Raw genomic sequence first — 18,445 nt, 5'->3', positions numbered from 1 at the left:
GCGTCCATGGCAGGACTGCTGATTTATCGCCCACCCGGAACCCTGGGAAATTTCTTCAACTCTTTCCTAGAAACTACTGCACTTCTTGCCTCCTCAACGGGCAATTTTGTTGCTTTAGGTGACTTTAAAATCCACCTCGACGACCCTTCCAACTCCTTGGGAGTAGATCTGCTAGGCGATCTCAAAGCTTTTGGGATCAACCTGGCTAATTCGGGTGCCACTCATGGGAAAGGCCACTTGTTGGACCCTATATTTTCTAATTCGGACGATCTTAAATCACTCCCAGCGCTGGCTCTGCCGTGGACAGACCACTTTATGGTGCCTGCACTGTGGCAGTTTGGCATCCCAGCTGCGCCGGCCCCTAGGGTACACACCGTGGAAAGAGCCTGGTCTAGGCTCCCAGTGGACACATGGGCGGCACATCTGGAGGCGTCTCGGCCTCCCCTTGGGCCTAATCCGCTAGTTGCAAATGAGAACTTAAACATCTGGCTTACCAACTCGCTGGATGCTCTCCTCCCCAAAAAGAAACAACTTACCAGGGGGAAGAGAGTGGGATCGGCGCCCTGGTATACATCTGAGCTGAGGACATTGAGGAAGGGCTGCAAGAGGCTGGAGCGGACCTGGAGGAAAGATTGGAGCGAAACAAGCCGGAGAGAATATCGGGCGGCTCTTAGTACCTACAAATCTGCTATTCGGGTAGCAAAATCTGGATTCTTTGAGGAGAGAATAGGCTCGGCGGCCAACTCCTCGAAAGAATCGTTTAGGGTCATTAAAGAACTCCTGAAAACTCCCGAACCTCAGGTCATTCACGAGGACCCACGTGAGAAATGCTCAGAACTGGCCTCCTTTTTTAAAACTAAAATTGATAACATCCTTGCATCCCTCCCCCGGCTATCAGAGGACGTCTCCTCTGGTGGTAGCTTAAGCCCCCAGCCAAGGGTACGATCAGCAGAGTTGGTTTCTCTTGGTCCTGTCACTGTGGAGGAAGTTTTCATAGTTCTGACGACCATGAAAAGTGGTTCTCCGAAAGATCCTGCACCCATGAAATAAATGAGGATTGGTGGGGACAGGGTGCCTCTTAAGTACTTCTTGCCTCGAGCCGCTCCCCCACCTCGCACAGTGAAATATATTTATAAGTTGGCAGGTCTGCATTTCCCTAAACTGATACTTATGCTTCTTATTAACACAGGTCTCTCTCATTCCAGCTCTGGAGCCCCCACATAGTGTATAGTTTTTCTTAATATATCTGCTCACCAACATTTTGCATATTCTGATCAACCTTTTTATAGCGCTCTGCATACATAATGTGGTGGTATCATTTCTGGAACCTTACGGATGTAGAATTGCATATGGCCATGTCTAAACTGGGGTGGTGGAGTGAGCTAAAGAATGATGATGGATTAAACCCAGATCTGTTGACTGGGGGTGAGTGCTTGCAATGTTCAACACTCCGTCCATCATCCCCTTTGGTTTTGCTTTGTTCGCCCTAAGTTGGCAGGGTATGCCCAGACGTGGGTCTCTTGCTTACTTTGCCACTGAATTCAAGCTAGCCTGGCTGATGACGGCTGATTAGCCAGAAACCGGTCCCAGGCTGCTTGTTTCCGGTCCAATGAAGACATGGCTTGGCATCTCGGGCTGGACTGTTCACTTGAGGCACAGGGTCAGACTGATTTGCATACGGCCATGTCTGAGTGAGCTAAAGAATGATGATGGATTAAACCCAGATCTGTTGACTGGGGGTGAGTGCTTGCAATGTTCAACACTCCGTCCATCATCCCCTTTGGATTTGCTTCGTAGAATTTTTAAAGGCAGATCAAACTACTCACCAAGGAGAACCATACGTTACTTTAGTCCAAATGATTTGTTCACTTCGACAGCACACTCAAACTGTCCCAGTAGCAGTCACAAGAATCTCATTTGCATCTCTAGGATTAACTTTAGGCTCAAGCAGAAAGGAGAAGGAGAGATGGGCTTATGTGGGGAGAAACCAAGTTTGAGGGGGGAGGGTAGTGAGAGAAAGCCTTCACATAAATGCATGAAAGTATTTAAAGCTGAGGAATAAGTTCTGTCTCTTAGACATTCCCTTGGCAAGATGAGGCAGGCGAGTGGTGAACATAATCAGTGTATATGTTACGGCTATGCTCTCTCATTATCCTTGCCTTAGGGACTCCACACAGATAAACGAAAGACTCCTTAAAGCATCCTTCTGTCCCCCTCTTGGTGGTAGGCCATCCTCAACACTCTCTCAGGGAGCATTAGGGGGAAACGAGGAAACAAGAAGGTCTCTGAAAAATGACAAGAGAATCGGGACAATAGTCTTTAGAAGGCTAATAATCTCTTATTTTACACACCTGAGAATGGTTTAAACTTTAAGCATGTATGGCATAAACATTAAACATTATAACAAAGAAAGGGAACAGAAAGTGGACAATATTTATCGGGGTCCAATGTACGTGTCCTACAACTTGGAAATCAACAAAGAGTGTACAGAGTTCCCCACATGGGGTAAAGTAAGCAAAGGGACACCTCTCTCTCTAGGAGCGTACGTGACAGGGATGTGGTAACCCCTTTACGGAATTAAGGATGCCTCACACAATTCAAAGGTTGGACGGCTGTTGCCATCCCACCCGATGATCGTATCGTGTCATCATTGGCCTCCTGCGGCAGGCTGGCGATGCAATGCCTGTCGGGTAGCACGAAGTGCTACACTTTAGCGGAGTTCTTTTATTCCTTAGCCAATGGGTGCGTGTGTGTGAGGGGCCAAAGACAAGGTGCAGTAGTGAGCGTGAGTGAAGTTAAAAGAGGTCAGTAAAGTCCATTAAGACAACTTTAATAATATGGCTCACTGCCTTATTAAAATGGTGAATTGAGGGGTACTGAGGCGCAACAGCTAGGGAGATCTGGCCTCATTCAACCCTCAATAATAGTGTGGTCTGGTCGACATGTTTCATGCCTCTCGGGCAATTCATCAGGACCTAAGTGCTCATAAACTTGCTACGAATTCCCCTATTAGAAGGAATCGAGTATACGACCTGCAAGGTGTCGTGGGATCAATTCCTACGTAGATTCCCGCCATGTAATCCCTGATCAGGAGATCCCACCGACTGTCCTAGTGGGGCCAGAGTTATGTGGTAGTCACCTTATTGTCTCCTGGCTCTAGGCTTCTAATCACCTACCCATCCCACAGCGGCAAACTCGCGGGACAGCCGATCAAACTTTACCCCATGTGGGGAACTCTGTACACTCTTTGTCGATAAACATTAAACAGTCTCTTTAGGATATGAAGTCCCTAATCTCTATCTAACCAATTTAAATGGATAGGAGAAGCAAACTCAGCACAAAACGCATTTTATATGAAGTCTCACTAGGAAAGCCTCAGCATACCAAGATTATTCAAAAGGTAGTTTCAGGGCCCTGAGAGTATTATCTCCAATGTCTGTAGATGGAAAGAAACTTGTTTTAGTTGCCTATCCTAAACTCTGGGATGCTGCTGTCTTCCACTTCAGGATGATGACACATATTCTAGGCACTTTGTAGCTCCTAAAGGAGGATCCTAGCCTCATTGAGCCTTTTATGCCAGCCTGAAGTTGGCTTAGTAATGCCTGAACACAGCCGTACTTCTGGTGTTTCAGGCTAGCAGTAAATTACCAAGCCAGGTTCCCACAGATAAACCACTGCCATCTTGTATCAAGTTAAACAAACCTCAAGGCACTTGGGTCTCCCGCAGCAGGCATGCAGCAGGCATGCGGAGCTGAGCAAAAGGTAGAGAACCCCACTGGTTGTAGTGGTGAGCTGAGGCGCTGGTTCTTCCTGATTTATGTAGTCTGGCTTTCTTCGTACATGATTCTGGCATTCTGATTATAGACTCCCTAACTTTATTTCAAGAATCAGGAAATAATTCAGGATTGTGGCAGGAGTCCGTGAGCCTAACAAAGCATCATTTTGGGAAAGCTGGGGTCTCATTGGTAGAATTTGTAAGCCTATAGTGCAACCATGTAGCGCTGTCTCTAACCTGCTCCCACTTTTACAACAATGTGACTTCAATGAAATCTTGCTGGCCACTGATATTGTGTTCAATGTCCTGTAATTCTAAGATGGCTAAAGAGTCAGCTTGTGAGAAAGAGTTGCACTTCCCCTTGAGTCTCTCACCATGTTGTCTTAGTGCATTACAGGCAGAGGAGAGGTAGGTGTGCTCGTACTGGAGTAGGACCCAACAGGCTGTCCTGCTCCCAGTGAGGACAAAAGGTTGCCCACTTGTCTGATCAGTGTTAAATCACTTTCCCAAGCATATTTGAATGTGTCAAGAACACTAAAACTTTGTCATGGAGGCTTTTCTGCATGTAATTACTTCTTCCCATTCTGAAAAAAACACAACACCCACAGACAGCTATTTGTATATTTTATGATGGCGGATTGATTTTTAGGTAACAAATAATAACCACTGTTGGGCCTGGCCCTCTCTGCAGTGTCACCCCCTAACTTTTGATCTTTACCCTCCAAGTGTTTGCTGTATTCGTTTGTGCTGGCCTTAAGACTTTGTGCACTTTACTACTGCTAACCAGTGCTACAATGCATTTGCTCTCTCCTCTAAACATGACAGAATTAGCTTACACCCACAGTGGCATATTTAATTTATGTGTAAATCCCTAGTAAAGTGTCTCCACCTGTACCCAGGGTCTATAAATTAGATGCTACATGCGAGCCTGCTTGCAGCACTGATTGTGCCACACACTTAAGTATTCCTTTAAACATGTCTCAGGTCTGCCATTGCAGTCTGTGTGTGCTGTTTTAAACTGCCATTTCGACCTGGTTAATAAACCTTTTGCCCGGCCTAAACCTTCCTTTTTATTACATACTAGCAGCCCGCCCCAGCGTTGCCTGGGGGTAATGAGGCTTTAGGGCCAACCGCCCGCCTTGGCCCCCGCCCGCCCCGACCCCCTAACGCTCCTACATTGCCCCGAGTGGAGTGTGTTATCTTTCAGCCTTGTCGTCCTTCACCCACCAGCAGAGCGGCTCAGACCATGTCCCTATTTGAAATACCTGACAACCAGGATGTGACAGTTCATGAACGCAGAGACTGATGCTGCCTGGTTTTGTTCCATCGTTCCTGTTTGTACACAAGTGAAGTGTGGCAGTTACTTTCTCATATCTGTGTGTACAACTCCCTCCCCGCTTGCACACTTGTGATGTGTTCCAGGTACTGTCACCTACATTTGAAATGTGCGAGGTTCCGCCTGTGTGCCCTGCTGTTCATCTGTGCTGCGAATGTTTTGTCTGGCCGTTTTACTGCCTTGCGTCACACATTTCAGAAAAGCAGTACCGTCAACTGAGTCAGTGAATTATGATTTGGAACATTGCTACCAGCATGATTGGATACTTACTGCCACCTACTGGAGGAATGTTAAACTTTGATTTCGCCTGCACCTTCGTTACCAATGATTTCTCACATGGCATCCAAAGCAGGATACCACAGGGGGGGGGGGGGGGGGGGGGTGATGAAGAACTTACCTTTCCTTCTTCCTGCGAGACTGCATCACGCGCTGCCTGAGCTCCAGCTTGCTCCTACTGCGTTGTAGGCAGCCTCGCTCCTCCTGCATTCTCCAGCGCCGCTCTTCCTGTTGCTTCCACGCCGCTCCTCCCCGCGCTCCCGATGTCATGACGCAGACGTCGCGGCCGGCGCTAGTTGCAAGGGACTACTTTTATTTATTTAAACATTTTTAAAACAATGTATATATTTTTTTTAAATAGCCTATGTCTTTCTGCTTGCCCTGCGGTTTTCAATGATGTCTTTGTTGTTCGGATTGGTGGTGTACTTTTCGAGTTTACCTTGCCAAAAGGTGCAAGTTCTCTCTTTATAATAGTAGTATAGATAAGTTACCCCGGGGTGGGCCCTGGACAGCCCAGAGTGTTCTTGTACAGTGTATTTAAAAAGGTAGGACATGTAATTTTAAGTTTACATGTACTGGCAGTGAAAAACATTTAAATCCTGTTTTCACTACTGCAAGGCCTGCTTCTCCCATAAAATAACATTGGGGTTACCTTATTACATTCAATAAGGTGTAACTTCCAAATGGGACAGGTAACCAGTTCATATCTGGGGTCTTTGGAATTGCAATGAAAAACCTTCTCTTATCGTGGAGTCAGATTTTAAATTATAGTTTTGAAGCCGCCACTTTTAGAAAGTTGGCTCTTTCCTGGTTTATCCATTAACTGCCTGCAGCCAGTCACTGGGTCACAGAAATAGGTGAATTTGGAAGTTGGGCTTTGTGTATTCCTCCTAGACAGCCACCCATAATAGAGAGCTTAGGTGTGCCTGAATGGGCCATCACATGCAGGATGGGACGGCGAAGCTGGGCACAGCCTCCTTGCTTACATTTTAATAGGCTGTGTCCTGCCCCCACACAAAGGGCTGCATACCGCCTCTAGTTATTCTGGAGCAAGGACTGCTATGGTGCAGAAAGAACTGCAACTCTCCTGGTTTGCTACTTTGCTTGGCTACTGCCTTGCAGGACTATTGCCTTACTGAATAGCTACCCTACTGCCAGAGTCCAAGGGATTTAGACCTGCACCTGAACCCATGACTCACAGAATGACTCCATGGGCTAGTCTGCTGGCCTCCTGTTCAGAGCCACAGGGACATAACAGGCTCCCACCTACCTGAACTAGCATCTAGATCCAGCTGTAGCAAGACCCTGGTACCCAAGTGGTACCCTCCCAGGTCCTAGACCCTTGGTGTTGCCTCAGAGAAGCTGAATTGAAGTTTTTGGGCTCTTCACGACTGCAAATGGGCCCATTGGCACTGAAACCTTGTCACTTGCACAGCCCATCAACATGAAGTTCCGTCCGTTGGAATTTTACTATAACTTTGCATCCCAGTTGGTCCCTCAGCTGGAGGGCCAATTCCAAGCAGCCTTAGATGGAGGCGCCCTGCCTCCATTCATGTGTGAATCGGTCATAGTGTCTCTCCTTAAGCCGGATAGGCATCCCCAGCAGTTGTGTTCTTATCGGCCTATAACCCTCTTGCTCGCGGACTATAAAATCTACGGGAAGGTTCTGGCGGATAGGTAGGCCACCATCCTTTCACTACTGGTCCATCCGGATCAGAATGGCTTTGTGCCGGGCAGGAATACTTCCTCCAATATCCAGCGGCTGTTCCACGTGCAGGACCAGATCCGTGATAATTTTCCTCGTTGCAGCGTGTCTGGTACTGGATCTGGAAAAAGCCTTAGATTCTCTTTCATGGGTATATTTATTTTGGGTCTTGCAGCATGTGGAGATAGGTCCTCACCTTCAGGCAAACACTAGGCTCATATACACTGCGCCCACATCCAGAGTCAGAATAGGCCCCCTTATCTCCGCCTCCTTTTCGGTCCACTGTGGCACCCGTCAGGGCTGTCCGCTATCCCACCTCCTTTTCGCCATGGCGATGGAGCCCTTAGCAGCCTGTCTTCGGGCCGAGGGGGAGGAGTGGGGAATTCCTATTGCCAATTCCGTACATACAGTGTCATTATACACTGACGATGTCCTCATATACGTTCGAGATATTGCAGCAGACCTCACACGTATCTTGCAGGACTTTGAGGAAGTGGCTGGACTATGCGTTAACAGGGCCAAGTCCACAGTTTATCCCCTGGTACAGGCAATGCCTCAATGCCAGCTGCGGTTGGGTAATGTTAACCTTTCGTGGAGTCCTCAGGCAGTACGGTACCTGGGAGTCCGACTGTATCACACATCCACAGGACATCTACGAGGGCAACTATCGAAGGCTGATGGCGGGCATTAGGTCGTCCACACACTTCTGGAAAGGTCTTTCACTCACAGTCACAGGTAAGATGGCGATGGCCAAAATGGTCCTAGTCCCAAGACTCCTATAACTCTTTTCTAACCTCCCGGTGGTTCCCCCTCAATCGTTCTTCAGCGAGCTGGATACCTTGCTAGGGACCCTTATCTTGGGCTCTGGCCGCAGGCGCATCGCCCTGGCAAAGTTGCAGTTGCCTATTGACCAAGGAGGGCTGGCTGCGCCATCCTTTGATGCTTACTTCCTGGCCGCCCAATTACAATGGTTGTCCCGCTGGACGGCGGGTCGGGCGCAAGGAAACTGACCACGGCAGCTGGGTAAGTGCAGACTCCCGCCATCCACCGCATTCTCCTAACGGGAGTTGCACCCCCGACCAGGCTGCTCCAGTTGATGACCGCGCGCGCCTGTCTCGCACGCATCTACAAAATGAATCGTGCGCCGCCCCCGTATTCCCCCCTCCTGCCATTGGTATTGCTACCCAAAGGTCACGCACACTACACGGAGAGAATGCTGCACATATGGACGGAGCACGCCCTACAGAAGTTGGAGCCCTCTATTTTGATGGATAACTGCAGACATTTGAGGCACTCATGACTGACTTTGAGCTTCCAAGGGGACAATTCTTGCTGCATAGGCAGCTACTAAATGACTGTCGTAAACATTGGCACACTTCGAGGACGAGCCCCTGAACACCCGGTCCTTCATGCAATCCTGCAGATCGGCCCAGGGAGGCACCTAGTTACTTGGATATACAAAGCTATACATTCCCTTCAGCAACCCTCACTTGCATCCCTTAGGAAACAATGGGAAGACGACTTTTGCAGGCCTTTACATAATAGGGAATGGGTCAAAGCACTAGCGTACACCAAGAAGGTCTCCCGCAACTACTGCTTCAAAAACATACAATTACATATCCTACATCGGGCATATCTCACTCCTGCAAAGCTCCAGAAGTACTTCCCCGATGGCACCTTCGAATGCCCAAGATGTCAGGAGCCTGCTGCCTCCTTTTTCCACATGCTGTGGGACTGCCCATCCCTCCACAGCTATTGGTGCACCGTCCATACTACTCTTGGAACAGTCACTGGCCTCCGGGATCTCTACACATGGGAAGCTAGCGCCCTTGGTATCAGTAGGCGGCGTAAGCACATGAAAGTCGAAATGCGCTTTGCCTCCCTAGCACTCCTCCTGGCCAAACAATGCATACCAATGCAATGGAAGGCACCTGACGGCCCCCCTGGCGGCATGGGTGGGTGCAGTCAAGAAATCGGGTGCAGCAGAAGAAGGCATACTGCGCGGGGAGGAAGCCCAAGGAATTTGCAAACATCCAATTTCCATGCCATGGGCCATGCCACTTCACTCCTTTACGCATGAAACGGTGGCAGTAGCGGACACGACGGGAGGTAGTTCCCCAGGCCCTCTATAACCCCGGGGAGTGCTCCAGGGGGAATGCAACGGGCCCAAACACCAGATGTGTCTGTCCAAATGAGTCATCGACTCACCGCCACATTCCCACGCAGAAGGCTCTAGCGTTGCCTCTCCCCCTCCTCCAGTCCGACTCGGCGCAAGTCCATCAAGATATCCCACAATAGTGCAGCTCTCAGGCATTCCCATGTGTGTAAATCCAGCATATGACACAGTGCATCCCAGTTTTTGTTTTTTATTACCCCTAGTATATTTACAGTTTACATAAGGCAGAAATTCCAAATCCCCCACGAGCTTGCGTATTGGGAGACACTACGTCACACGTCCCTAGCGTGACCTGGAAAGTAACATCTGTGTGGGTACCCTGCATATGGACATAGACTCGTGAGGGACATTGCCAATTACTGAACTGAACAATAAGGCATAATAGTCTTCAGCCCCTATGCTGAGGTGGTATGGTAAACAGTCGCCATGCGGGATCAATTGAATGTCAAACTCATCGACCATGAAAGATACGATGTATGTTATAACGGAAAAATGCCAATAAAAATGTTTTACAAAAAAATCAACCTGAAGTTCCGTCATCCGACCCATCACACTAAAGCATCAACAGCACACGGGGAGCGCCATTGTGAAGCATCGGCTCAAACGTTTGCAACATTACCAAGGGGGGGTTTTACCCAGGAAGTCGCTGGGACCTGGGTGCTAGGTAGTACATATGTATGGGTCCCAGAGAAAGACGTATCACAAACGTACACAATTAATTATTCAAAACATTTTCTAATAAAAGAATTCATCACATTTAATAGAGCAAACACTGTTCTTTAATCACAATGTGCTAGTCAATAAATCAGACATTATACACAATCATAATAATGCCCCGAGCACAGGAAAAGGAGGGAAGTGTAAGGTGTGAAATGGAAAGGGTAGGGTAGTTCAAAAGAGAGACCTTAATGTCATACTCAACAAAACATTCACTATTCATTAAGAAAGGCTTCAACTTATTCTAGCCAAAAGTACAATTACAGTAACATTGCAGAAGTCATTCGACGGTCACAATCATAAATACTAAATAGTCATGGATAGTGCCGGATGACAATACTGGTAGAGCCGTCGACGTTTCGACCCCTACATGGGAGGTTGACTTGATCCCTTAGACGGGGTCTTCATCAGGACAACAAGGGATGTAGTGGGGCAAGACAATTCAATAAATTGAGAAAAAAACTAAGTACATTCTACATAAAAAATGGATTAAAAAGCTATTCAAAATAGCCCTATTGTACAAAAACGGAGAATTACCATGGTGACTCAGGCCAGCCGGCTCCGGGTATTGGGAATCTGTTGGACCACCTTCCGTGTGGTCAGATACTAGTGGACTGAAGACCAATTCAGGCCGGCTAGGGAGGAACAAGGATTGGATTATTGTTGTTTGGGTCTTGATTTATTCATTAAGTGTTGCTTGGTTTTTCTAAATAGGTGTTGGGTTTTTCTTGTGTTGTGTTTTCACTCAACTATTGTTTGAAGTGCTGCATAAATACTTCCCTCCTTGCCTCTGAGTTAAGCTGACTGCTCTGTGCCAAGCTACCGGAGGGGTGAGCGCAGGTTAATTTGGGGTTTGCTTTTGCCTCACCCTGACAAAGATTGTGGTTGCTTTTTGAGTAAGGGTTTCACACCCCTCAACAAGTAACCACATTTCTTACAACATTCTATAAAACGCATATTTAGGAACAATAGCCAGCCCGATATATATTGTGGTTGTTATTGGCATTAAAAGTTATAAATACTTTTCAAATGTCATCACAGTAATTACTACCACCTGGAAGATTTAAATTTATACTTTAAGTGTAGAGAACACCTGATGCTGATGCTTACAAGAATCCTACTTGCCCTTACATTTCACAAGAGCCAACCAAGTCATAGAAAAACATGAAGCCGGGTATAAATGAACACATTTCTCTCAATTTCATTTTAAAAATGTAACAAAGCTAGCATCTAAAGTGCACTAGTCACATGGCGATAATTAGCGACTTATGGTGTGCCTAATTTTTGTTGTTGCCAGAGTGCTATGCACATGAGAGGTTATTTAACTGATCAAAGAGAAGCCCATGAAATCAGAGAAGGGCATAAACAGATCAGAGCGCCAGGGGCTCAAACTCCCACTACAGAAAATACAAAAAGGTTAGAGTTTATTGAGAAGGCAGACCTAATCCCTTAATTTGCCCATCTTACTTTCTTACGGATACAGAAAGAAATGATTGACATAAAAAAACACTGCCCGGAACGATAGTTTATGCTAAAGTTGTGATTAACTTGTTCTTTTCTTTATATTTGTCCCCAAACCCACCATCCATTCTGGACTTCACTTCTTTATTCCACCCTTTGACACTATTGTCCATCACCATGAAGAATTTCTTCACCACCCTTAGCCTTCTTGTTAAATGCACACTGAATCTGTGTTGTCCCCACACCATTCAGACTGCCTCACAAATCTATTGTACTACTTAGTCTGCTGACCAAAACTAAGACCAACAGTGGTTCATTGTTGCTTGCAGGTATCCTTAGAACAAGACCCTACTTTACTGTGTAGAGGTTTTTCAGTCTTTCTGCCACTTAAGAGGTTTCCACTACTCTATACTCTCAACTTAGCATCTTTCTGAATTCTTTAAGCTGCAGGTATGTGTTTAATATGAGATTCCTTGCTTTGTTTATGAAATATTGATTGTTCTGTTTCCTTGTTTCAGCGCGTGGCATTGAGCCTAGAAGACGACGGGTTACCCTGAGGATGAAGAAGCTGCTAAGGGACCAAGGACCCTGGAATAATATGCATTGCACACACTCTCTTCACTTGTAGAGCCCAATTATTTTTTTATTACTCGTGTTGCAGACGGATATCAACAAAGTCAAATATGGACCGAAAACATCCAAAGGATGTGAGAGTTTCTATGTATAATCTTTTATACAACTTTTTTTTACCTGTTGCACTACACGCAAGTAGTCACTGAGACGCTACTGATGGGCAACTAACATGATGTACATAACAGCTGTGTTGACAACCTCTAGACCGCATTTTAAATATTATATTTATAGAAGATTTTGTAAATATATTGAACATACTTTGTGACTATCCAGCAACATAAGTAAAAAAAAAAATCAATTAATGAATTTTTTAGAATATTTATTAACCTATTTCTGAACAGAAGCTATGTTCTGTACATACATCACAGGGGTGAGAGTATTTATTTTTTGGTATGTTTGGCTCCGTGCATAGATGATTTCTGTCTATATTTTGAAAATAATTGAGCAGCGCTAGTTTTTGTCTGACAATAGTGTCCGATACCTTAAGATACACCTGGTGGGAAATATGGCTTTGAATCCTAGACTTTGGTGTGAAGAGTGACTATAGAAGGATTTAAATTCTTGCAAGGGACTGTTAAACGAAAATTGTAATTCGATATTATCAGCATGGCCTTGTGTGGGCTATTCAATATTTTCATTGTTATCTCACAATTAAAAAAGTGACTGAATTTGTAAAAGGCGATATCGAAAAACAGTTGCTAGTGTTTTTGGAGAGTTAGAATAGCCAGACAGCATTCACAAAACGTGTTGGGGGTTTCATAAACTTTAGTTATATTCAAATGAATACAAGACTGAGAAGGGTTTCTAAAATTATTCTTAAAAGTGCGATTCTGGTCAATTAAACTGTGCAAAGTTCAAGGACCATCTTTTGACATAATCACGTGTACAGAGAGAAGAACAGTTTTAATTCTCTTGTGAAATTGATTTAAAAAAAAAAGGTTGCATACCCACCTGGCAAAGTTTAACTCAGGCAGCCCATGCTCGAACAGTTGTAGCACTGAAGTCGTTTAAGTTGTTACACGAACTACTGTTAGTTTATATACTTGTTACTGTAGATAGTTAGAGATAATCTATTTTTTCTGATCAAAATATGGTGTACACTGGGAAATCGCGTTTTATGGATAACTCTTTTTCAACAATGCATTGCTTTGCTCATGCACTTACCTTTTATTTAGATTTAGTTTATAGACACACGATACATGTAGAAGATTATTTATGAACGTGTAACATTTGTGTGACCCATGTTGAAGTGAATGAATGATTACCTTGTTCCAAGAGCTAAATCGGCACGCACCTGGAAAGACTTACTCATTGTATGACTTTGTCTAGCTTTTTCCTGTCAAAAAGTATGTCCTAACTACTGTTGTCTAAAGAGAATCCATGGACAACAGTGTTTTGTTGCAGAACATAGCAAAGGAGTAATTGTGTAATTCCATATTGGATATTGAAGAAGCAAGCAAGAACAAATTAAACAGAGAGTAAAACTTGGAGACCAATTAAAGGGCTTGTCTTGTAAAAGATCTCTAACCCTCTAAATGTGACCTCATTGAACAAAGAGAACTACCATACCAGTGTTGTTAATCTTAAAATGTGTGATGTCGTACAAGAATGTTCTTTGCTGGTAGAGAACTTTTAGGTAGACTAACTCTTAAGCTCTGAACAAGAGTATACATTGCAAAAAATATTGGTACACATAGCATTGTATAAATACTAACAGGTCAGCGTAAGCATGGGTCATCAGGATAACTGTAATCAAGAAATTGAGGATGAAGTTGTCGCGCTCTGGACCTGATATATATATTCACATCTTGTCACACAATCCCACACTCTTATCAACTGTATTTAACCCCAATATTTATTCATTTGTTTGTTACGGGTTTTCTGGATTACTGTAGAATTCAATGCTGGTGCCCTGCATTTGTCAGATAACTGAATTAATGTGGAAGGTGTTATGATCTGCTTTTATAAACTTTGTTTTCTTTATTCCCTCTCCCAATCCTTGTGTTTGTATGTTCGGTGCTTGATAGAAGTTTGTTAGAGCTAAAAGAGAGCATGGAATTCCCCTGGCAAGTTGTGGGAGAGACACCACAGTCCTGATAAGAGCTGTGACTTGCGCCCCAAGCCACCTGACCAGGGAGGCTCACAAGGAAAAAAACAGTCTCTCCCTTAATAGTACACTTTGATCACTCTTGAAATCTTGGCTGGATGCAAATGCAAGGGGTGATGCTGTTAAATCTCTTCAAACATCATTCACAGTTAAAGAAACAAAGAACCTTAAGGGTGTAACAAGACTATAATTACATATAATCACAAAATGCCTTAATGTTTATTAGGAATGGGTAAAGGCTCAAAGGTTATTTACAAAAGAGGGCCATTCCCAAAGGGTACTATAGGAAAAAGGTGTTCAATGAAAGTCATTGGGAAATGGTACAAATCCTTGAAAAATCTTCTTGTTCGATTCCTAACAGGACTGAGGACCCAAGTTAGGCCAACTTGTGAGTGCACATAGTTAAAATGACGTACGCCCTTCATGCCAATAAGACTTTCCAGAGCTAAACTGTTGAGGCAGACAGCATATCTTTTTACAAGATATTGAACTCATTGTGGGATAAAACAATAAGAAATCTGAGAGTTTACTAGCTATTGAACTAGTTTGGGAAGATAAATGTTTCATTTTTGTTTTCTCCTAAAGATTACTGTGCGTGAGATCCATCGAAGGCTTAAAAGCAACTAATTCCACATGGCCGGTGCCATTGCGTATACTGACATCCACCAGTACAGGTTTCCTCACTCTGGGGATATTTAACAGGAAGGCATTCTCTTGTATCACAGACATTAAGGCAACATAATGAACACATTTTTTGTTTAGGGAAATTAGTGTATTCCATAAAAACTACAGTGATATATGCCTATAACTTTACAGTCTATGCTATGTTCAAGTTCAAGCAAGTGGCAGGGCCACATGGCCGGCGAGGTGTGCTCTACCCTTCTCTCTGGCCAGGAGGCAAATTGGTGCGTTCTGAGGTTGGGATCAAGAGCACCTTGTGAAGAAAAGCTCATTCCAATGAGACAAAACTGGATTCTGGATCCGAAGAGGCTTCTACGAGGTCATATCTGCTGAGCGGGAGCCCTAAGTGGACAGAAGAGCTTGAATTCAAATAGATCCAGTGCGGAGCTGGTGTGTGTTTGTGGCCAATTCTATGCCTGAAGTTATCCGATGTTGCTCTTCTTTTATAAGTGTTGTAAGACTTGTATGTCCTCGCTGGCTGACGCTAGAGTCCTTTGTCTAACTAGCACTTCCGAACCTCAACCTGCACTTTTCCGATCTTGACTGGACAGCTTTTGCAGAGATGGCACTTGCAACATCAGCACTTCCCCTCTGAGATATTCAAACCTTTTGTGGATATAATCTTTTGTGGATAGGCCCTGCGGATTAATTTTCATCCCACTACAGGAATTTTGTAAATGCTGAAGTATTTTAGCTTTTCATGAAAATATCACTCACTGACAAAGCAGGGGTATTAACCTAGGGTTTAACATGGATTCTGGCAAATCCTGAAGAACAATTCCTACAAACCTAATCCACATGGTATAACTTCTTTGGGGTCTAAACCAGTTGCCTAACTAGTGGCAACATCTTTACACTCCTCAACTGAGGTAGACAAAAGTGGCAATCAGCCTTTCCTCTGTTTGCATGACCTTTGATCTATCTCCTAGGTACTTTCTGGTTTGGAAGGCAGACTCCCTAAGGAGTTTGCTGACTCAGCAGCGGAGAGCATGATGCATTACATGGAGCCAGATAGCCCAGCAAGGCGGAGAGAGGTGTGAATGGGCACCTCCCGTGTTGTTGTCATTACTAGGAAAAGCCTTTTACTCTCTTGCCCTGAAAACCTGTTGTGGTGGTGGTATTTTAATCATGTAAGGTAAACAGATGTTTTCCATCATCCAGTAACTATTTTTTTTGTTATGGTTGTGTAATTACTCACGAGTCCTCAATGTTTTATTAAAGTATAAAACATTTCCTTTGGATATATATCACAATTCTGCAAAAACAATTCATACATGTCTTCAAGGTACCAGATGTGGAGGTGAAATAGTATATCTGTACATACTTATACATGCTTACCTTCGCTATGTTTTGGTTGCAAAGTGTTTTTGTGCTTGATATTCTGACATACAACCTTCTACACCCCCCCCCCAGCCTATCACATCTGTTATACATTGTAGTTGGGTGGCTAGTATTAATTTATGCGCGGACTACCTAATATGAAGTCCTTCTAAATGAGAAAGCTGCACCCACTGTTTTCTCGGTTCTGTGCCCTGAGTGGTCACTCATCGAGCATTACTCAGCCCATTGGCAGTGGTCTGGAATCATACATCCAAGGCATTCCCAGTGGTACCAGAGACACCAAACAATAATAATACATTCACTTCCGGCTACGGAGGGCAATTCTTTTTCAAGAGCTTATCACATTAGATTTTTATGATGGTGCCTTATAACTTTTATAGGGCATAAAGAATTTTGAAATTCATTGTACGGCATCTTATCTTTTCACAAAGTGCATTTTTAATGAATCTGCTTAATGAGGGGCGCTCAATAAAAGTGGATCCAATGCCAGTGTATTGAAAGTTTGGGAATTTTAGTATGACATTGTCAAATGGGTCCTAGCATTGAAATGAACCATTTTATTGGTCTATCAAGAATGCATTTGCATAATTAAATGCACGAGCCTTTTCACCATAAAATGCTATCTATTTAAAGAGATTGTCACCAGGCCTTCCTTGCGACTGGGAGAGGAATCCAAACGCAACGTCGTGCTGACTGTTTTTCAAAAGGGATTTTCTGGCTAGCAGGTACTGACAGAGACATTTTTTTGTTTGTTTTAACGATGTGATACCACTAAGGTGCATATGCTTGGAGACTACCCATTACTTACGGAAATGTTTAAAAAAAACTAAAAAAGGCAAAATGTTTTGCAATCCAAAAGTCTGATGGTGTCACGAATTTAATAGTATGGAGCTGTGTACAGGGTATCCTGGCTCGGATGCCAATGGTGTAGGGGCATTTGTACCAGTGCTTAATTTGTGTAAACAAAATAATAATAAGTGTCAGGAGGCTGCTGCAGCTTGCACCAACCATTGCTCCTGACATCGCTATTAATGACAGTACCAACACAACTACAAACCATCACACTTCTACAAGTGTGACGAATCGGAATATTCAAGGCCCCGAAAGCTATGAATGCAGGTAGAAGTCATTTCTAATGTAAATTGTATTAATAAACAACTGCTGATGTACTCATATATAAATTGAACAAACAGCGCCACCATGTGGCAGACTTTCATAAGTGTCAGTGTTGACAATTTTGTTGGGGTGCCGAGCACTGAAAACCACTGGCTCAAATTAAGCACTGAAATTCTTCTTGCGTGATCCACCCTGCTATCCTAATGATGTGTACAGGAATGTCTGACATAATAAAGCTGAAAAAATGAATTCCAGTGTGAGACAGTGATATTTAGAGAGTCACGCAGTGTCAAGTGAATGAAGCAGCTCCCCACTAATCCACACCCCATGCCCCTTGACCCAGGATCTTAAGACATCTCTCAAACTACTGTGCACAATGTTGACAAGGAGTACCAAATTTACTTTCGCCCGGGTCACTGTCTGTTGAAAGGCCGGCCTTGTTGGTGGCACTTGTGGGTGTTTAATGAACATTATTCCTGCTTAATGTGGGGCACTGAAGAGTAAGCATGAAGTTGTTGAAGGCCAGGAAACCCCATTCCTTTTGTGTGCTTGCTACACTTTCAGTTTACCCAAATATTCTTCTCTTCGGCACAAGCAGCACTATACTTTGTATTGGAAAAACCAAAGTACGCTAGCATGGTGTTTCAGTGGCCATAATGCAGAAAACGAATGAATATAGCTCAATAATATGTAAAGATCTGAAACTAAATGGGGTAAAATGGTTTAATTAGAAACCACTGAACATACAACAGGCAAGGTTTTGCATCCTGAATCTTTCCAATCTGTTGATGTAACACAAACATTAAAAGTGTGACCCCTGCAGGCGGTGTTGCACACGTCAAAGACAGGTGTGACTGAGATGCAAAGCAAAATGATAAAGAGGAACCTTTGATTTGCTAAGTAAGATGTGAGATGTTAATCGGTTTATAAAGCACTTGATTACCAAAATGTGTCTTGGTGCCAGGCGCGGCCGGTATAGGTAAGAGCGGTGGCCAGGTAAGCGGCGCAGGGGTGAAGTTGACATATGACTGATATGGAAAATAAAATAAATAAATCCACTTACCTTGCACTCGCGCATTATTGACTCGGCGATGCGACAAGCGCAAATTACGTGGTTTTAT

General features: G+C 44.2%; 1 protein-coding gene across 1 annotated transcript in view; it reads left to right on the top strand.

Annotated features, from left to right (window-relative positions):
* The window catches only part of LRP8 (LDL receptor related protein 8), a 1,071,653-nt gene extending 1,054,477 nt beyond the window's left edge, over positions 1–17,176 (top strand). Inside the window, exon 19 of the mRNA XM_086952473.1 lies at positions 11,965–17,176. Within this exon, the coding sequence (XP_086808599.1) occupies positions 11,965–12,003 (39 nt within the window). The 3' untranslated portion in view covers positions 12,004–17,176. The remainder of the gene's footprint in view (positions 1–11,964) is intronic.
* The last annotated feature ends 1,269 nt before the right edge of the window (positions 17,177–18,445 follow it).

This window comes from Lissotriton vulgaris, chromosome 1_1 (genome assembly GCF_964263255.1).
Source record: "Lissotriton vulgaris chromosome 1_1, aLisVul1.2, whole genome shotgun sequence".
Taxonomy (NCBI): Eukaryota; Metazoa; Chordata; class Amphibia; order Caudata; family Salamandridae; genus Lissotriton; species Lissotriton vulgaris.
This window is presented reverse-complemented; position numbering and strand designations above follow the sequence as displayed.